This window comes from Pangasianodon hypophthalmus, chromosome 14, assembly GCF_027358585.1.
Source record: "Pangasianodon hypophthalmus isolate fPanHyp1 chromosome 14, fPanHyp1.pri, whole genome shotgun sequence".
NCBI lineage: Eukaryota > Metazoa > Chordata > Actinopteri > Siluriformes > Pangasiidae > Pangasianodon > Pangasianodon hypophthalmus.
Window position 1 is genome coordinate 20,852,777 of NC_069723.1, and position 22,449 is coordinate 20,875,225.

The 22,449-nt window shown below is 36.3% G+C and overlaps 2 protein-coding genes across 8 annotated transcripts in view; one reads left to right on the forward strand and one right to left on the reverse strand.

Moving 5' to 3' along the window:
* The window catches only part of dclk1b (doublecortin-like kinase 1b), a 49,670-nt gene extending 39,234 nt beyond the window's left edge, over positions 1-10,436 (forward strand). For 2 of the 3 annotated variants that reach the window (XM_026935113.3, XM_026935115.3), the window contains 8 exons: positions 823-942; positions 1,387-1,533; positions 2,504-2,637; positions 2,735-2,812; positions 3,890-3,986; positions 4,267-4,347; positions 4,449-4,562; positions 8,439-10,436. In XM_026935113.3, the coding sequence (XP_026790914.3) occupies positions 823-942; positions 1,387-1,533; positions 2,504-2,637; positions 2,735-2,812; positions 3,890-3,986; positions 4,267-4,347; positions 4,449-4,562; positions 8,439-8,645 (978 nt within the window). In that variant the 3' untranslated portion in view covers positions 8,646-10,436. Of the gene's footprint in view, positions 1-822; positions 943-1,386; positions 1,534-2,503; positions 2,638-2,734; positions 2,813-3,889; positions 3,987-4,266; positions 4,348-4,448; positions 4,563-7,555; positions 7,630-8,438 lie in introns of all 3 variants that reach the window. The other variant, XM_026935114.3, reaches the window with a different exon arrangement.
* Positions 10,437-14,021: 3,585 nt separating this feature from the next.
* nbeab (neurobeachin b) overlaps positions 14,022-22,449 on the reverse strand; it is a 344,194-nt gene continuing 335,766 nt past the window's right edge. For all 5 annotated transcript variants that reach the window (XM_026934784.3, XM_034310661.2, XM_053239985.1 and 2 more), the window contains 4 exons: positions 20,573-20,674; positions 17,185-17,381; positions 16,722-16,873; positions 14,022-15,894 (listed from right to left, as the gene is read on the reverse strand). In XM_026934784.3, the coding sequence (XP_026790585.2) occupies positions 15,804-15,894; positions 16,722-16,873; positions 17,185-17,381; positions 20,573-20,674 (542 nt within the window). In that variant the 3' untranslated portion in view covers positions 14,022-15,803. The remainder of the gene's footprint in view (positions 15,895-16,721; positions 16,874-17,184; positions 17,382-20,572; positions 20,675-22,449) is intronic.

Below are 22,449 nucleotides of genomic sequence, written 5' to 3' on the forward strand. Positions count from 1 at the left end.
AAAATGGGATCTCTGTTTGGAATGTTCAGGAATTTGACAAAAATAATGGCTCCATTATATAGGTAAACTATTATTGCACATATTTAATAAACCTGATGTTGAATAGTTGAATTAAGTGCATAAAGTTGAGGGCAGGAATAAACAATTTGAGAACCTCCGATATGAGATATAACCTAGGCAGGAGGGGTGTCGCGATACACTACATTCATGATTAGCTTCAATTTAATTCATAAAACTGGATTCAACAATCTGATTCAATTCAATTCTCAGAATATTTTGAACAAAATTTTAATGAAGAAATATTATGACTGAAAAGACTTTGTTTATTTGCATTGTAAATGATTCAGAAATAAAGTCTCTGACCTGGGAAAAATGATGGATTGAAACATAATGAGCTGTGTAGCAGCATCTGAGGAATCATTTTAACTGAATATAGAGCTCCAAAGTTGGCTAAAATGCCCATTTTCAGTGGCCTCTCTTGGGCACTGTACAAGAGGACTGTACACTGGACAGGGCTGGTGTCATTTGAAACCTATTGAAGAGCTCTTTTTTACTGTTATAACAGTCATGTATACATGAGCTAGTGGGCCCGGCATGCGTTATATATATATTTTTAATCTGTGGGTTGTACTGATTAGGACCTCTGGTGTTCAAACAGTGCAATTGCATTGGTAGAAAGTTAATATTAAGAAAATTAATAGAAAGTTGATTTCCATGATGCGGATCGCACATTGTCACATTTTTGCATCACAACGCATGGTTACACCCCTACTAAAGTCTAATGATTAATAATAGTCATGAATGTATGTTGTATGTGCACAGGAACACATGATTCAGAATGAGGTGTCCATTTTAAGGAGGGTGAAACACCCCAACATAGTCCTGCTGATCGAGGAGATGGACACCTACAGTGAGCTCTACCTAGTCATGGAGCTGGTCAAGGTAACAAATTACTTTCATATTTGGAATTGTATTTCAAGAAGTTAAAGTACAATGTACCTTTTAACAAGACAATATTGGAAAAAAAAATTGAAAATGTAATAAAGTTTTTTTTTTAATAACGCTGTCAGTCTCCAGACCCTATTTGTAGCAATATAACAGCAATGTCCCCAATTCTTCCTGACATAAATGGGTTAGAATAGCGGAGGATTGGATGGGGAGGTCTGAGGCACATAGCAGTGGTTCTAATTTGCATATCAATGTATATTCATTACATCCTTACATTTATTGTGAGATAAAAGGTGTCAGTATTTCTAGGCCATTAGAACACACATTAAAGAAAAAAATTTATAGGTTTAATTGGGTTAAATTGAATATTTGAAGGTCATGTGGACCTCTGTCTTTTTTTTGTAGATCATGTAGAGTTTGGTTTGTGTATACTTGCAGGGTGGCGACCTCTTCGATGCTATCACATCCTCAAATAAGTACACTGAGCGGGACGCCAGTGGGATGCTGTACAACCTGGCCAGTGCCATCAAGTACCTGCACAGCCTGAACGTAGTGCACAGAGACATCAAACCCGAGAACCTGCTGGTACATATTTCACTTTTACTAATGATTTAAACTCTCAGTAATCTAATTTATACAATTTTCAGCCAGGACAGGATTGCTGCAAACCTAATGTAGCTAAACATGTAAAGGGATATCAAAATATTTTCTGCGGATGTTATGACAGTTCCACTTTTAACAATTTTGTACAAAATTAAAATTAAGTTAACTCATTAAAATTGCCAGACTTCTTGTTGTGTTCAGACTTTCCTGTTAGCTTTTCTGTTAACTAACTGAAAACACACACACAGCCATGGTTTAAACATTACGAAAAATATCTTGATCCAGTTTAAAACCATTTCTGCAACTATTTGGCTAATTTTGTTTTCCCTTAATTATGACATTATAAGATGGCAAGGTTTAGGATGATGAAGTGAATAACAAGAGGAAACTGTAAGAGTTAAAGCATCACTTCATAATGCCATTTGAAGTAAGTGTATAAAGATTTGGGTGTTTTGGGTGAGGCAGACTTCCATTATTTGTTAACCTTGTAGCTTTGGTGCAAAGCTAAAAATGTAAAAATAACATGCTGATGGTCTACATTTAGGGTGAGCAAAATGTTACTGTTCCTACTGTTGTTACAGTACTGTTACTGTACTTACTGATGATGTAGGATTTATAGTATTATTGCAGTGAGAAAACGTTAGAACTTGCACTAAGACACACACAGAGGGAGAGAGAGAGCGAGAGAGAGATCATAGTATCAGGGAGGTTGCTAAATCGAGCCTTCCGAGTGAGCTCATCCATTCACCCACTCCACTGATAACAGCTTAAAGTTACTGTCAGGCAAATAATGAAGCTGTGTGTGTGTGTGTGTGTGTATTGTCTACAAAGATAACTATATCTGACAGTTTTACCCTAGTGGGGACATTTGGCTTGGTCCCCATGGGTAAAACATGTTTATTTAAATAATTTTTTTTATGTCAGTGGATAGTAAAACCTGTGTGTGTTTAAGGTCTATGAGCACCAGGATGGCAGCAAGTCTCTGAAGCTGGGGGATTTTGGCTTGGCCACGGTGGTAGATGGACCCCTGTACACCGTGTGTGGCACCCCGACATACGTAGCTCCAGAAATCATTGCAGAGACAGGGTGAGTCACCGCTGCGCCCTGCCCTTCTCCATCAGCGTTACATAATGTACCAATACTGTGCACTTTAACCTGACTGAGTGTGGTTTCTCTCTGACAGTTATGGCCTGAAGGTGGATATCTGGGCAGCTGGTGTTATTACATACATCCTGCTCTGTGGCTTTCCTCCTTTCCGTGGGTATGTGGTGCATCTCGTGAACGCAGTAGCAAAGAAATCCATTAAGGTGGACATGCTTATTAAACCCTAGAAACATTTAACAGTCCTAGAGGTCAATTCCTAAGCCATTTCTCTGAACACATACTGTATACACACATGTATTTACAAATCAGGACTAAAGATATAATGTAAATATGAATGTCTACTGGGGTGTTCAGCTCCCCCTGGTGGTGAAGTAACACAATGACGACTCACACACTCATGACTAAGCTCTCTCTAGTAGGAAGAGTTAAAATTAGTATATACACACTGCAAAATCACTTAGCAAGTTAAAATATCTTTAGTAGATATAGATTTAGTATATCTTTAATATAGTCAGATTTATCTAGTATTTCTTATAAGATTCAAATATACCAAATATGATTATTAAACCTATTTCTAGATGTTTCTACCAATTTCAAGCTTGAATCCGGTCTAGTCTTGTTCTATTGGCAGATAGTTTTGCCAGTTTGCAGGCTGATTAATCTTATATTTGATTTATAATAATCTCATAAGACATAGATTAGATAAATTTCGTAAGATAATTCCACATTCTAAGATATCATTTTTAAATATATATATAGGCATACAGATTGAGGGCTTGCAACCAGAAGTGACTTTTAAATGACCAGCCAATAGAATAAAACAATAATTAAGTTTTGAAATTGATAAATGTCTAGAAATAGGTTTAATGGTCTTATGTATGATATCTAATATTTCTCATTATGAGATTATATAACTTTTCCTGTATCTTCACTTGCTCTCATTTTTTACAGTGAAAATATTTATGGATACAAATGAATATTTGAAATACACTGTTTAGAGAGTCTTATTGGAGTTTGCACAGGCAGCAACAGTAAAGCTGTGATAGGGACAGATTAAAAGCAAGAGCAGAAGAAGGCACCAAGTAAAATTATGCAAAATGAAAATGGATATTAATGCAGATTTTAAAAATCTTAAATATTGAATCTCAAATGAAAACTGAAAAAAAAGAGTTTTTATTAACATATAAGTTTTGCTCCACTCAAATGGCAAGTGTGTGTGTGTGTGTGTGTGTAGGAGCACTGAAGATCAGGAGGCTCTCTTTGATCAGATTCTCACAGGACAGCTGGAGTTCCCTCTGCCATACTGGGACAACGTGTCCGACTCTGCAAAGGTACGCAAAACCCTGAGTGTGTACTACTGTGTGTGGGTTTTAGTGACATTGTGAAGCGAACCATCATTGTAGAACACAGCAGGAACATTATTATTTATGAATGATTACAATCTAAAACCTTGTGAATATTTACTGAATGTTCTGATAAAAAGGCTCTATTAGCTGGATCACGACTACTAAATAATTACTGAGTGAAACTTTGGCACGTTGGAGCAGAAATGAGTTTTGCACTCTTTCAGGACCTGACCAGGTCTCTACAAATTACTGTGTCACTTTGCAGGAGCTCATCACGTGCATGCTGCAGGTGGAGGTTGAGCAGAGATACACAGCTCTGCAGGTTTTAGACCATCCGTGGGTCAACGTAAGCCATTTACTAGTTTATCCTTTACAATCTTCTTTAGAAATTTCCTACCTAAACTCATCAGTGATTAGAAGTGACATGCTGCTTGGTCTGTTTGCCAGGACGATGGCTTGTCTGAGAACGAACATCAGCTGTCTGTGGCTGGGAAAATAAAGAAGCACTTTATCACAGGGCCTAAGTCCAGCAGCACAGCGCCCGGCGTCTCCGTTATAACAGTAAGAAGCATTTTTTTTACTTACACTCCATCTCATGATGCTTCTGCTGTTTCCTCTTTAAATATTAACCTACTGAAAGCTTTAACACTATTGCGAACCAGAAAATGCATAACGAGGTCACATGTTCATTTAATTTAGTTTAAAGAAAGGCTCAATTGATTCCAGAATAAAACTTGCTAAGTTTTCACACGACTGTGATGGGAAAATAATCCACAAGGGGGGTTTGTGTTGCGGCCCAATGTCAAGCGGTGTTAATGGTCCCACCCAGTAGCTACTCATTTTCCTATAACAGTACCTTTTAAAGTGTTTTATTCCTCTTATACCACAGCAATTTTCCAACAATTGTATGTTTTTGCTTATAAAAGAATGTCATACATTTTTATCCATTTGTAGTTACATTTAATGTATGGAACATTGCAAAACAATTATTAAAATACTTTATAGCAGGTTTTATATGCAGCAGCTATAAACAGTCATTCCCTCAGTGGCCTTTCTTTTTTGTTCTTAAAGTTAAGACAAAACACAGGAACTGGAAAGAGCGAGGTCCTCCATTCATGTGGCAGTGACACTGGAGACTCCTTCCAAAAATGATGATCCTCTCTTTACAGAAAACTTCACCATATCAAAAACTACATACCTTTTTTAATCCTTTTATGTCAAACATCCACCATACAATTCCCTATGCCAGCTGTTACTACAGAAACAAGTGCATTAATATAAACCTGTGATTTGCAGCTGGCACTGCGTTCAGAGCTGCTGTTACAGAAAATTAATCAACACTCGATCAGTCAGAATGAAGCATTCAGTAGTGCTGTGGTATAACTCATAATATCGGCTTTTGATATGGTCCAAAATTAAACAATCACCAGTAGATTTATTTTAATTAGGCTTCTAACACATAAGTATTAGCACCCCCTAATGTTTTACATGGTATTTGGCAGTTGTTCAGAGCATCACTTTCAAGGATGCAGTATTTCTGTACGATATTTAAAGCAATATTATCTGTGCTTTATTGTCAATTTCCTCCAAATGATATCAAACAAATGATAAATGGAACAAGAAACAATATCAGTTGGGCCCCATTTAAAAGATGTACATTTCTCTTCTATCGATGAAGGCAGCATAAGACACTCAGGTCTCATCTGAATATTGGATTTCTTGCACACAAGAATTTTAGGAATATTGTGCTTCATCACACATCCATGCTTTTTGTCTTATTTTAATACAAACACAATATCGATTAGATTTCTCTCTGAACTAATTCCTGTGTCTGAGCAAAAACATCTTAGTGCTTTCAGGCCATTAAAGTAATAAGTTGCTGTAATCCACTGAGGCACTACACCTTTGTGAATTTCTTCAACTCCAGAAGTATTGGCACCCTACAGGATTTGAAATTGAGCAAAACTGTAAGCACTTTCGGATCTTGGTAGTCATTCCTAGAAGAGGATCCAGCAGAGGAAACACCAAATATTAATTGGTGCCAATAATTATGAAATGAATGTTGTGCAAAACAATGCAATAAAAACTTATGCAGTATGTTTAAACTCACAGTAACACATTTTATTAATTTCTGCTCAAGGTCGTGAAGGGTGTCAATAATTCTGTGAGGCCAGTTGAGCTGTGTTGAAGCATTTGCAGGATCAGGAAACGTGTGAGAGTGTGGCTGGCTCTTGACTCCATCGTGTGCTCTTTTTGGTCCACCACTTCATCCTACAGCTTCCTCCTTTCTTTCTCTCTCCATCACTGCTGCTGACCTCATTTCCTGTTCACTGCTAACCCTCCTCTCGCTGCCTCTGTCGATGTGCTTCTGCTCTCACCGGTGTCGGCTGTCAGCACTGTTGTCAGGGAAATTCTGCTAGACTGCTTTCCTTTATGCAGCCTTTTTGTTTTTATTTTATACTCATGTTTTTATGGATTTTATATGCAGCTCTATAGCATGCATACTACAGTATGTATGCAGTATTGACACAATAACATGTAAATACTCATGCACATTACATTCCATTCAAACCATGCACATATAATACAGTTCAGTTTTACATCCATTTTGCTTTACCAGAAATTTATGAATTTAGTGATTTTTTTTCCTTATAAGGTAATTATATGTCTTGGGAATTTTTTTTTCCCCCTTGCAAGTTCATTATGTGGATATTTTTGTATATTGATTTGTCTAGTTATTCATATTCATCCAATTCTTTTTAAAAATACTTTTACATTTAGTCATTTATGAATTGCTTCTGAAGTGGACAATTTTTTTAGGCAATAAAGAAAGAATTGGACATTCTGTTACCACCACAAACTTGATTATTTTCCAATAACAGCATGTCCTGAAGTGTTTTACGTGTCTAAGTGTCTTAGACCACAGCAATTTACCAGCAGTAACAATTTATTTATTAAAGAATGACATCATACCTATTTATAGTTACATTTTAATCTTGTGGTTCCTCGTTCCATACCCAAGTCATTCATTTTTATTCTCTCTCTAGGAGTTAATGGGGGGGAGCAGCTAGTTACGATACTAGAAATGTCAGAAAACTTTATAGAAAAAAAAATTCTAGCATTTTAATCTTTCTATGTAGATCGTCTGTCATACAAGTCTGTGTGGAAGTTGGTTAGTAATGTTAATGTAGAAGAATGAGCACAGTAATATAAAGATTAGAGCTAGAACTATTGCCAGAGTTTTATTTTATTTTTCAGTAGAAAATTAATCACCACCTTCTGATTTGGGAATTCAACAGTGCTGTGGTATAAACAGTCCATAACAAGTATGGGAATGTTCCTGATCTTCATCCTAAACTCAATCCAAATGTGTGCTTTGAGAAACTGTTTGCTTTAATACATCATTTTTTTTTAATTTTCAAAATATTAATCTTAAGTCTGCTGATGTATTTAAATCAGTTAAGCTTAGCGGTAGCTCAGTAGCTCAGCGCCGCCTCCAGAACAGGGTGAAAGTGCTAAAGTGACGAGTGTTGCACCCGTTTCTCTCTGCTCAGCCGGACGACGGGTTGTCCATCAAGCGCTCAGGGTCTTTGGACTACTCCTCCCACCCGGGGATGTACTGGATAAGGTACGCCAACCTGCAGTGCCAATCTCCAGTGTGTCCATGGCAACGTGCTGGCAGTCTCCATCACACCCTCTCCTCTTCTCATCGCTTTTCTGAGCCACATCTCTGCTCTGCTTTTGCTCACTGCATCAGTTTAATTGTTGCTAAACTTCTCTAATGATGCTCCTTTACTGTATCACCTGATTGTCAGCTTTCATTCTGATTGGCCGAGAGTGTGTTTGAGTTGATGTTCCCCTGATGGAATGTAATTAGAGTGTGTGTTACATTTGATTACATTCTGGCTGGCTTGTACAATGCTCCTTTGTGCTTCTACCTGCAAGAGTTTGGTGAAAGTGTGTGAACTTTAGTGTAAAACAGCATCTTCCAAATGGCACAACAGGAAAACTATGGCCGTGCCAATGTTATGCTTGCTTGGCCTCCATAACCAAGAGTCCAAGAAAGTGTAATTGGCTGTGCTCTTTGGTTAGCATTGCTCTGATTGACAGGGCAGAGAATGATGCCATCCCTCGTAACCAATCACGGACAGCTGTGACCTCAAGTATGAGGAAGGGGACGGAACTTCTCTTGTAGCGTGTTATGTAGGTACTTTAAAAAATGCACAAAGTCAAGTGCTTTTAACTTTTCTTTTGATGCATCTTTGGTGGTTCAGGATCATGTTCTGTTGTAGTTTTCTGAATAGAATATGGAAAAATATAAATGTTCTAGTGAATGCTGAACAAGGTTGCACCAATGCACTGACAAGAAAAGAGTGATGACACCAAAATGTTTCAACCCTGTTGTCCTAAGAGCCTCTTTTTCTGCTCTTCACCCAGACCACCGCTCTTGATAAGGAGAGGCAGGTTTTCAGACGAAGACGCCACCAGGATGTGAAGTCCTCCACCGCTCGCGCTCCACACAGCAGCTTCCTGTCGAAGCCTCTAGCCGGCTCCAGTCTCACCCCTGCAGAGTTCACCTCCGAATCTGAGGACTACTCGCCCAGCTCCGCTGAGACCGTGCGCTCCCCAACCTCACCTTTCTAACTACCCAGATTCCCTCTCCTAGACACACACCCCCTGAACACGGCCGGAGCGTCGATCTAGCGTGTGACTGGAGAAATAGAAAAAACTGAGTGGTTTGGCGATCTGCCGCTCTCTAAGAAACTGCCCTCATTTGCATGTTTTGATCTGGAACACTTCTTGCAAATCCTGTATTCATAATGCATTAGAAATGGATTTATAATAATAATCTTTTACTGTACATAGCATGCATAATACATAAATACCTACATAATACATAACTACTCATAAGTAGTATAACACATTAAGCAAGATTATATGACTTCATAATGTGAGGTTAAAAACACAACACAGTGTTGTATTTTTATTCATGAAAGAATGAAACATTCTACTTTTTTATCTCTTTATAGTAACATTTCATGTTGAAGAATATCTCAAAGTAAAGACAAAAAGATGTAGCTTGTCATGTTGTATAAAAACCAACCAGAACTATCATCAGAGCTGCTGTTATAGGAAATTAATTCAATTCTCCCTGACCAATCAGAATTGAGAATTCAGCCACTCTAATACAACACCTAAAAATGTCGTGAACAATATAACAGGCTCTGCTACAGTATTTGCACTACAGGTTATAAAGCCTTATAACATGTACATGCTTTCTAAAATTGTACTGAACTCTACAAAGTTCTTATGAACAGATCCTCTATTGCCTATTACTATATGGAGAAATAAGTAACCTTACATTATAAAGTCATATTACATTTTTTTGGAAATGCTATGCTTGTGCCTAGACCTATTCATGAGCAGACATATGTTAGGCAGTGTAAAGGTATTATACATGTTATGTAACAAGCATTTGTAATGCATTATGAGTACAGGATGCATTAAAAGGTGTTACAGATCTGTTCTGTTTTAAAGCTAATATATAATAGTGTAGGTGTAAACTTGTAGCGAATTCAAAAAAAGAAAGAAAGGAAAACAAAGAACAGATTCATTTACTCACTTGGAAATTTGTACAAGATTTGAGTATTTTGAAGAAGCACAACGGTTCCTTTGGTCTGAATTAGCTGCTGAAAAATAACTACTAGATAATTATCTGGATTTGGAGTTTTCCTATTTGGCAGAAAAAGCACTACACTGATGGATAGCTATAGGTTTGACGCTATAGTGAAGCACATGTTCAACTGCAGCACAGAGTAAAAGTTTTTGCTCCCCACATATAGGCCTCGTCCCATTTCCTAAATCTGTTCATGCGTCCTCTAGTGGATTTATAGAATAAATAGAAGTGCAAATATATGGAGCAAATGACCAGATGACGGATTAATGTAAAGCTCAGATAGGATTCTTTCTGATACAGAAACCTACAAGACCTTAAAAATCAGAAATCTTCCATAAAGCCAGAAGTCTGCATCTTTTTAATAACTTTTTATATTTATTTTTCACCATCTCACTTCATATATTCTTCTATCCATAAATGCACCCATTTCTAATTCTCCCACGACATTTTTGCGGAGGTCACTGTTGATCACTGAGATCTTGAAATGCTTTACCATCATGTAATATCAAAAATGTAGTAGGTTAAGTTACACTGTTATACAGTACACCATATTTAGTGTTTTAAAAATTTAGGTTTAGAAATTGATTAGAGAATTCTTAACTGAATCTTTTTTTTAATTGAAGGGTGCTATTTTAAATAGACTAGAAACGTTTACAAAATAGGCCAATTCTCAGTCATCTCACGTGTGCGGTTTTAAACATGGTAAGTACCACAAGCTACAAATTAGAGTTACACTGAAAAGGAAGCAGCCAGTAACTTGCACCTCATCACATAAATCTCAGACTTTCACTGCAAACAAATTGGCCACTATAGATGGAATATAGCGCTATATACAAGAATATAGATGAGAAAGTTTGCATGCACAGAACCGATATTTTAATATTTATCTACAACAAAAAAGAATTCCATGAGTAGTTATAACATGAAAAAGAATGGAGGATCGAATATCATGGTTCAACTGAGAAGACCCAAAAGCTATATAAAAGAGGATATAAAAGGAAGTTGGAGGCAGGTATAAAGGCAAAGGCATGGTATAATATTAAATAATATTTATATCCCGTTCAGAAAGAGAGGTCTAAATTCAAACTGATTTTATTTTTCACTATAAATATCATATCATATACACTATTTGAGCATTTTGTCCTAATGGTGTGCAAACTTTTGCACGCACAGTTCTACATGTTGGTGCTTTAGATGTTCATGTTAGATAGAGTTTTTTGTTGATTCTGATTCATTTGGAGTGGAAAGTCAGATTTATACTTTTTGTCCATTTATTGTTGTGGAATGTCCAGAAATCAAATTACTGCCTGTTATGATCAAGTCCCTGTGAATGCAGTTATTATTGAAGCGATAAAGCATTAGCGTGAGCACATTAATATAAAGCTGTCATTTCAATTAGAGCCGTGACTCCTGTCAGAGCTGCTGTTACAGAAAATTATAGAAAAGAAAATCACCACCTTCTGACCAATCAAGAATTCAGCAGTGCTGTGGTATAAGATATGAATGTAATAGACTGTTTCATATTTCATTGATTTTTTAAAATTGTTGTTTTCCATATGAATGTATCTTTTGTCAGTTGCAACAAAACAAATTGGCCAAATAAAATGTGGAGGTAAGATAAAGCACAGAAATGATCACAGACATGTCGTAAATGCCTTAGTTAGATGTAAAAAGACACAATTTATCCATCAAATGTCAAACTGTTTCTGAATGTGAACTTTTGTAAAACATCAAAAAACAAGATTATCTGCACCATACTTCTGGTTTGCGTCTTAAATAATGGCCTTCTGGATGCTTCTTTTTTAAACATAGGATGACCCAGGACTCCTTAAAACTACCTACATCTATATAAACTCTGACTCGTGTTTTCTTCTGCTGTTTTTTTTTTTTTTTTGTCTTCAGAATTCCTTTATTCCTTTCCTTTACAAATTTTTAGGCAGCACATCAGTTAAACTGAAATGTATTGTAAAAGTTTGTACCTGTTGCTTCAGTGTGCAGTTTAAAAGGCGGTTTAGCATGAACAGGCACAACGTGAGATTAGCACAACGAGTAGCACGAGCACAAAAGGACAGACGCGCAGCATGAAAAAATTGCCTTCTCTATACTTGATGTATGATTGTCTAACAAAACTTCAGTAACCAATGTGAACAGTTTGTAGATAGGACACTGGTGATCTGTATGAAATTCACTACTTCTTACTGTCTGAGAAAGTATTATTATGCAAAGTCCATTAAACAGGAGGTTAAACTGTATGTTTTTAATAGCTGTATGATTGGCTCGTCGTTGTCTTTTTGTTTGAAAATGTGGTGAAAACACAGCTTTTCTCCTGACCGTGAGCAGGAAGTGGCTTTGCTTCCAAGTAGCATTTATTTGACAGTGGTGCCCTCAGCAACAAGCCAAACACGAATAAACTTTTTTCCTCAAAAGAAACTCTGCGTCCACTTTTTAATGTCTGGTAGTGAAACAATGAACTGCAAATTGTTGGGAAAAAAAATTAAAGTGCCATGTTGTTATATTGACTTCATATCTCCTTATTTTGAAATAAACTTTAAAATAACACAAAAATACAAAAGAAAGTATAAGGCATGCATACAAAACCATTTCATTTTACAATTCACTCAACTATTTGAAGTTATTGCTGGAACATTAACTCAGTGGTTAAATGCATATATATATATATATATATATATATATATATATATATATATATATATATATATATATATATATATATATATATATATATATATACACAAATGCAGTTGATCATCCAAAATATGTTGTGTGACTTTGTTCAGTGTTGCATTCAAGCTGGTAAAACCCTATCACTGGAAATCAACATTTACATTTATGGCATTTGGCAGACGGCCTTATCCAGAGCGACTTACAATAGTGCTTTGAAGTCTATCAAAAATACATTCTGATATTGGCTAGGAATACCATCAGTCCAAAACTCTGTTGGGGAGGTTTTTTTTTTTTTTTTTTTTTTTTTTTTTTTTTTGTGAAAGTGCTAATTTAAGTATTTTATGAAGAGGTAAGTCTTTAGCCGTCGTTTGAAGACTGCCAGTGACTCAGCTGTTCGGACATCTAGGGGAAGTTCATTCCACCACCTTGGTGCCAGAACAGAGAAGAGTCTCGATGCATGCCTTCCTTGTACCCTGAGAGATGGAGGGACCAGTCGAGCAGTGCTAGAGGATCGGAGGGAGCGTGGTGGCGCTCGAGGTGTGATAAGTGCTTTGAGATAAGTGGGTGCTGGTCCGTTTTTGGCTTTGTAGGCGAGCATCAGTGTTTTAAATCTGATGCGGGCAGCTACAGGAAGCCAGTGGAGGGAGCGCAGCAATGGGGTGGTGTGGGAAAATTTAGGAAGGACAAAAAACATGCACAAGTGACAGTGAAGTCAATGACAGTGAATACAAGTATACGTTATGTAATATTTTAAAGTAACAATTTTGTAAATAAGATGGGAGAAATTTGAAATATTAAGACTTTTTTCAGCTTCCAGCTTTCTGATACCATCCCGGCTTTATATTTGGAATCTAAAAGCTTGTTTATTTTCTTTAAATGATTATTTGCTCACCTAAATCACTGGAAGATATCATACAAATTACTGGCATTGTAATCTCAGGACAATAATGGGGTCTTAAATAAAACTCTTCCTGCAAATTCTCAGCTCTGCCTCATTTGCAAGATAAAATATCTTCCAAATACATGAATTTAGGACTACCTAAGTTTCTTTAACTGTTAAACACTGAAATTCAACTTTCCTCTATAAAGGAGTAGAAACCTGCACTATATGGCCAGAATTATATGGACACCTGACCACCACACCTACAGTATAAGTGGTTCTTTCCCAAAATGTTGCCACAGAGTTGGAAGCACACAATTGTATAAAAATGTCTTTGTATGATCATTAAGATTTCACTTCACTGGAACTAAGAGGCTCAAACCTGTTCCAGCATGACAATGCCCCTGTACACAAAGCGAGCTCCATGAAGACCATGTGTGATAAGGTTGGAGTGGAAGAACTCGAGTGTCCTGCACAGAGCCCTGACCTCAACACCACTGCACCCCAGACCTCCTCACTCAGCATCACTGCCTGACCTCACTAATGCTCTTGTAGCTGAAGTTACACAGATCCCCACAGCCACGCTCTAAAATCTAGTGGAAAGCCTTCTCAGCAGCAAATGACCAACTTCATGTTAATGCCCATGATACTAGAATGAGATGTTCAACAAGCATACTTGTACGCATACTTTTGGCCATGTAGTGCATTTCTACTGCAGTGAATAAGCAAAATAAAGTGGATTCCAAAATTAAATCAAACTACCCGAAAGTCTCAGTTTATTACATTTTATTATAAAAATTTTTAATCTTACAGTGATCAGTAATGATAAGAGAATTATAGAATAGGTTTAACAAAACTCTGAAAATCAGACGGAAAAGGGTAGATTAACATAAAAAGGACACAAACTGCAAAACAAGATGAAAGGACAACTTAATTCTTTCATATAGGACAGATTTCATATTTAATACAAAAAACAAGATGATGCGCATGTTTAACCCTTTCTTCTGGAAGTACAGTACTTCAGTTCATGTTCACTTACAATGAATTAATAGATGGACCACACCGTTCACCAGCAGGAACGAGAAAGTTTTACACTTAAATTTAAAAATGTGCCTGCTGTCAATACAGTTTATATGGAATACATTTTATTTTATATATATATATGCATTACAATATTATATGATCGAATGTTTTGGTGTAGTGGATATTCTGAAACGAGATTTAAAAATGTGAAAAACTAAACAATCTTAAATATTAATAATAAATAAATGAAAAGTAAAGTAAAATTAACATGCACGAGGAGCTTTCAAATATAATCTTGATATACAGTACTGTGCAGAAGTCTTAGGCACCCTATTTTTTTTTTAGTACAAACATTTAGATTTTTATTTCATGACAAAATTAAAGGTTGCAGAAAAAGTGTTTGTATATCAGTAAAGAAAGCAGCATATTACATAAGAGACACTTTTCAGACAAAAAAACATAATGAAGGTTGCTGAGTTTTGCTGCAAAAATAAAAAAACAAGTGTGACAAAGTGTCCAGAAGAACTGGTGCTGGTTCTGTAAGATGCTCAGTAACGCTTACAGCTCATTTCCTTATAAAACAAATTGTACCCAAGACTACAACTTTGTTTCTTAAAGCAAAGGGTCGTCCCACCAAATATTGACTTTGTTTCATTTATTACTGCTTACTGCTCTTTATAGAAATTTTTAATATTGAAACATTTAATTTCATTATTTTTGAAGGCATCTTTGCTCTACAGCATTTCTTTGCATGTTCCAAGACTTCTGCACAGTACTGTACGTGTTATATTTAACTAAGCAAATCCTGGGTGCAAAAAACAGTGAGGCAAACATTTAACACATTCATGTTAAAACAAATCACACAAAAAAAAGAAAAAGATCCATGATGAATTTGAGCGAGAAATGGCTGAAACAGTACATTTCACAGAAAACACAGGGCTTATTTAGTCACAACACAAAACAATTTGATGTTGAAATCATTAAAACACTAATTGATCTAGTTGTTTAAGAAAGACCCAGACAGACAATTTGAGGAGTTTAAACACATTTTAGAGACTTTACTCAGTAAGATTTAAGGAATACATTTTGACAATATCCATATTTACATCATGAACCACTATTTACCCTGAAAATAAGCCTCTTGAAGGTGAAATATGCTGCTAGCATATACAAATATACACTGTAGAAATGCTCATTTCTGCTGTGCAGAGGGATTTTCACAGTTTAAATTGTGGGAAATTGACTGATCAACATCAGATCATTGTTAGCTCAAGATTTCTGGGCCTTTTTTTTTTGTCTATACTTTTCAGAACCTCTTCTTTATTAGAATGACTTTAGAATACAGTGTCTTTGTACAGTACTTTATAGAAGCGGTACACAACTGGGATGTGCTGTTAACAGTGCACACACTACACGAGAAATATGAAGTCCTTCGGTCGCCAGTTTCCTCAGTCTGCTGGAAAGTGCTGCTGGTCGCTCATTGGCTCCTTTCTGGAAGCATGAGCATCTGAGAGAAAGTGTCGTCCTCTGAGCATGCTCAGTAGCGATTCTGGTGCTCATAATGCCAGCGGTTGAAATCGATGTTAAATGCTACAATGCTGCCAGACGCCATGCCTGTGATCAACGTCCTGCAAAACAAAGGAGGACATATGAATGAGTGTGTTTCTAAGCCATCAGTAATAATCTGTGTATATAATAATACATAGGAGATCCCTCAGAGCTCTCCAACAGGACCTATGTAATTCTGGGAGAAATTATATTTCCGTAATTTGTAATCTTTTTTTTTTATTACTCAGAACGGTGTGTTGTGTTTCTCTGGAAGTAGTAAGATTGTCTCGTTCCTTTGTTAAGGCTTAGATGAAAATAACTTACATTTTTGAAATACAAAAAGGATTTATTTCTTCCACACATCGTGATAGATAAGCCAAGTGAGAAACAAATCTTTGTGTCCGACCAATCAAGTTTTGACTTCCAATGGGTGGGGCTATTTTGTTGCAAAAAAATGTTTGTGATGTGGTTAAATTTCAGATGAACAAAGTTGTAAGAAAAGGCCTGAACACACCATATGACTTAACTCTATATGAAGCATTGTAAAGCTTAAACAATTATGAAACTGCTAATGTGAACCCATGTTAGGAAAAAACTCTCACTCAAGGCCTTCTGGATGGCTGAGATACGGCACTGAGGAAGAGCCTTGATTTATGAGGATGCCATTAGATTTGTAAAGAAGGTGTTCAAGCTTGGCAATTTCAGTATGTTTTTGGTCTGAAAATGTCCTAATTGTCACACTGAATTATTTTTTTTTCCTGTTAGTGGTTACTTATGCATGGTGGCTGAAATCTAGTGTAATTTTTAAGGCAGTTTCCTTTAAGGCAGTGCAATGAATATTGTACTAAAAACCTTTATCATTGGTATGAGAGTTCTCAGATAAACTGGCTGAAAGTTCATTCCAAACCTTTGATCATGTGACAGGTCCATGGCCCGGATCCCAGCGTCACAGCCTGGATAGATATAAAGCTGCTTGAAGTCACAGGCCTGCCACACCTCCACCACTCCGTTATCTCCTCCAGTCACCAGCGTCTGTCCATCACTGCTCAGCAACATCGCCTGAAGAGTTGGAGCCCAATAGCAGCCAACAATGAACCTTCTGCTTGTAATGATTGTTGTTTAATTTTCACCTTTGGGTAAGCCATTATGGTTGGCTCATTTTTACTTTAACTTCATGTGAATCAATACTTCAAATATTTTCTCTAGTATTATTCCCATAAGTATTGCTACTTGATTTTCTTCAGTGACATTTAGTCCATTGTTTTGTTTCACTTCCAAATCGCTACCAAGAAGATCCTCAAACATGAAATAGGCATGTATGTGTCTGTTGAACTGGTGTCTGTCTATATAAATGATGTGTGATCTCTTACACGTGTGGTGTCGTTGATCTCCATCTGGGCGAGCAGCTTGCCGTTGATGCTGAAGTTACAGAACTGTCCTCTCTCATAGCAGATGATACAGTGGCCTTCGCTCGACACGGATATGAGCCGAGGGAGAGCGCAGTTATCAGGACCCTCCAGAGCACGGAGCAGGTCCCCGGTGATGGTGTGCACCAGACACGGACCCTCTGTTAAAATACACATCACGGGATTCAACATTTCAACCTAAAGCTTGAATGATGAGCAGAAAGGGACCACAATGTTCCACTGTAATCATAAAAACTGCCCTTTGTTCATCCAAGGACTCCTCTTCACAATCTGCTCTTACTGAACATTTCAACATAGTTTGTATTGATTGTCTTTACTCTTCTGTACCTGCATACTGTAACAATTAATAATGCCACTATCCAGCATCACCCGGAAGAGGATGGGTTTCCTTTTGAACCTGGTTCCTCTCAAGGTTTCTTCATGTCATCTTTGCCACTGTTGACTCTGATCTGCTTATTTGAGACCTAATCTATGCTGTGTTGTGGTAATGTGTATTGTTAAAGAGCTATTTAAATAAACCTTATTTTGGACTTTCCTTTCTATTCCATAATATCACATTAATAAAGTGTCAGGAGCTGAAAACATTACATTCAATATATCTTTTTCAGCTGGATGTATGAGAACAATTTGTAATGTTTAGAGCCTTCTGTTGCTTCAGGCAAATTTTCTGACATCGATTTGGCATTTCTAAATATTAAACCAAATGGTGCACTCCAACACTCTGCACAATTATGTCGGTGTACTGTATACTGTATTCCAGAGACTTGCTGATTATGGTTTTGAATCCTAATATATTCCTATATGTCCTTGCCAATGAACACATGGGTGTGTAATTATGAGATGCAGGCCAACTTTTCTAACTAAGCAAACGCTTCTCTCTTTCCTAATTGATGCATGAACCCAAACTTTTACCACAAAACTGGAAGCACACAATTGTATAGCGTGTTTTTGTATGAAACCTGTTCCAGCATCACAATGCCCCTGTACACTAAGAAAGCTCCATGAAGACATGGATTTTCGACGACTGGAAGAACTCGAGTGTCCTGCACAGAGCCCTGACCTCAACCCCACTGAACACCTTTGGGATAATCTGGAACACCGATTGCACCCCAGACCTCCTCACCCATCACCACTACCTGACCTCATTAATGATCTTGTGGTTGAATGAACACAAATCTCCACAGCCATGCTCCAAAATCTAATGGAAAGCCTTCCCAGAAGAGTGGAGGTTATTATAACAGAAAGGGGGACTAAATCAGGAATGGGATTTTCACAAAGCACATATAGTGTGCCATATAGTGTGGTTCTGGTCCACTAATTTAATTGCACAGGTGGCGTTCCAAGAGTGTTGATATTTACTATAACAGCACTGGTACACTGTACTGTCTGTTTCACTCCACTTGTCTGTGTTCGCTACATAAAATTCCACTTCTAGCAACATTGAAACTGTTATTACACTCACTACTGGCTGTCAATCAGTCTGTGGGTTGGTATGGCAACACACAATGCTCTATCCAGCTATGGCTTCTTTGAGAACCATTTTCACTGACAGAGCAAACAAATTTTTTGGCTATATTATGTCCGAAATATCAATCAAAATGCAAATCCATGGGACTGAAGTGTGACTTGCTTAATTAATTGGTGACAACCTGTTTGAAAATCATTTAAGCCTAATTGGAAATGACCAGCATAATGAATACAGCTTAAAAAAACTGATATGAAAGCTGCTTTATTGTGTTCCTCATGAGTACATCATAAACAGTAAGCCAAGGAATCAAAGTTTGATTCAGTGGCTTTTTCTCTTGTTTAAAAAAAAAAACATTTTAGAAACAAAGCAATGTATATTTTTTGTTTTTTCAAAAAAAAAAAAAAAAAAAAAAAAAATCCAATCAAGTAAGTTAATTGACATTTGAGCTTATTTTCTGTTCAGTTTAAAACTAATAATTTAACCAATTACAGCTTGTACTTGGAAATAAAAAAATTAAATATTAAGCCAATGCAGTAATTGTATGGTAAATTACTTCATGGCTCTTTTTGGAAATGCAGCAGTTACTGCTCATATCTAACAGAAGCTACTAGAACCAACTGAGCCAATTAACCATTAATGAGGGGAAAAATACGTTTGTTTTTTTTTAACCCAGTCTTTAAGCTCTTCCACATTAAGGAACAACTGATGTACCCAAACTCTCAATCACTCTTGAATATTCACTCATATTATGTTTTGCGTATTAATATTTAAGATACAGCTGAGAAAGAGGAGTCCTATAGAAGCTAGGACTATACTATGCTACTTTACATTCAAACTTATTTAATAATAATAATAATTATAAAAACAAACAAAAAAAACCCAAATATAATTAAATGATAAATACACATTTGAAAAATTACTAAATAAAAAATCCTATTTTTAAAGCCTTTTTGTTAAATTTTCTTACATGATTTTTTTTTTTTTTTCTTTTTCAAATAAATACATTGCAGTTTGCATGCGTGAGCCTCCCAGCACACTGGCTCACTGCAGCTCAGCATCTCTGAGCTAACTGAGTTGGAATGCTGTCATGCTTTATAAATGTTGAAATCAGCTTCAGGTGAGTTCAATTAGTCTTTCAGCCCAATTACACACTTTCACACTAACTGCAGTCTCAAACACGTCGACTTTCCTCAAGCAACTTTCTCTGCCTTGCAACAAATCAAGCAACAATTTGGTTTTCACGATCACAAAGGGAAATAAATAAATATATAAACAGGGTTGCACGATTATGTCTACAATGATCATCGTTTTTATTTTGCTTAATACTGAAACCATGATTATCAACCAATTAGACCCAAAAATATCATTTTCAATTTAACCTTAATAAAATCATATCCAGAAAGATTTTTGTTTACAAAAAGTAATTTATTAAGCACAATGACATTTATTTATTTCTTTACTTACTTACTTACATTTTTCTTCATCACAGTTTTTTTTTTTAGAAGTTATTTCTTTTATTTTTATTTCTTGTTTTTTATTTTTTTTTATTTTTTTATTTTTATTTCTACTGAAATGAATATATTTAGGTTGTGGGATGCAGTACACCACAACATTCTTTAAATGTAAATTCTGTAATTAAATTAAGACTGATCCTTAGTCACATGAACTCAGTGATCTCTTAAATATTGAACGTAAACACTATTAACTTATGAATATGCATGCAGTTGTGGCTTTCATAGATCTAGCCTAGCTTGGGTAGTGATCTTTAGTTTTTTTCCATTATCATTTAGTTTTTTTTCATTTTTTTCATACTCCAGTTGAGCAAATCATCTGAGATTAAACTAAACCAGTGACCTCACTGACCTTTGGCTCCACTGATGACCAGACCAAGCTCAGCACACACCGACACACACACCACCTCATAGTCGTGACCGGTCAGGACCGCTCGGGGTGCTGGGTAATCACCTGCAAACCAAACAGACATTTATATTTCAACATATTAATTACACACTGATGTAAAAAATAGGGGAAAAAAACAATATCTATCACTGTATCACTGTATTGTTAAAAAAAGAGGGGAAAAAAGCATGCGTTTAGGAGGTTGGTCCATCTTCACTGACTCAGTTGTGAGGTCTGCAGAAAGATTATCACATGAATAGACAGTTGATTGATGAGGTGGGAATAGAGAGGTGAAATGGGGTGTGTAAACACACACACACACACACACACCTGCAGCAGCTGAACATCACAACAGATCAATAAAGAAGCAGCATGACGAGAAAGTAACACAGCAAGCTGCTACATTAAAGCACTGGTGGATTTCCGTGCTTAAAACAGGAATTCAAGAACATTATTTTAGTTAAAACTTTAATAAAACTATGAAATGAGGCAGCTGACTTCACCGGTAACAAATAATATATATATTCTTCTGATAAACTGGTCCCAAAGACATTTGATACAAAAATATACAAAATGCAAGAATTATTTTTCCATTTTTTTTTTAAAAACTGTTGTCTATAATTTTTAAAAATAGAGCTAGAATTGTTTTTATATTTCATTAATATTTCAAAACACAAATAAGCAGATAACAGACAAACTGTCAAACACATTAAACAGGACCAAAATCTCAGATAATGCTATCGCTATAGCTGGTTTAACTTTAATAATTATGTAGAAGAAGTCAGATCAAGAGATGCAATGCCACTGTGTATGATGCGTCCCCAACATGAAGTTGATTATTTTCTTATAATATTCTTATAATATCGATTATATCGATTTGGCAACGATTAACATTTTAGATTTGTTAAACAACACACTATAATTTTCTATCAGTTTATAGTTACCGTTAATGTCATGGAACATCAGCGTAACAAGTTAGTTCCTGTTATCACTTACACTATAGCAGCTATAAACAGACTTTTCCTCACCTGCTTCTCGATTTATCCTCTCTCTAGAAGAAAATAAGACAAAAAAATCCAGCTTGTTGTGTTACCTTGAAAGTGCAAGGTCCTCCATCCTGAGAAAAACTCTAATTACTACAAAGCGCTCACACTGGAGACTCCTTCCATAAATGTTATATCAATCGCACCAACCCCATTGGTGATTCATTTCTTATATCTCCTTACAGAAAGCTTATAATGATTGTACGTTTTTTCTTCGCTACATACACCATGCAGCATACGAGTCCCAGTGAATGTGCTGTTACTATTAAAATCATAACGTATTAGAATGAGCGCATGTGACTTTCAGCTGCACTGTTATTGACAAATAATCTGAACAATCAAATTACAGAATTCAACAGTGATACGATATATAAGTCATAGCTATTACCCTTGGTAGTCACACATACACTACATTTTCAGAAAACACTGAAGTATAAAACATTAAACATTAAAACCAGTTAAGATCTGAGCACAGAGCTGAACACTTGAAGATTCAGGAACTTAACTGAGCTCCTCTTACAACCATGAGAAAACTAAGTTCCCACCACTTCTTCATTTTCACTTAAAGTTCAATAACAACTGATCGTGGAAGAGGACATAGCACTAAATAGCATTTTAATGGCCTTGCATAGTCGAGCCAATTGACAAACGTACAGAAACATGACTGGATTCATTTACGAGCTTATTCAAGAACTGAATAAAGAGCTCACAATGTGATTAGCTCAATTAGCGTAATGAAGACGAATGAAGTTGTTCACCGGCGATCAATTCGGTGGCTAACGGAACTCCGTGCGAGCG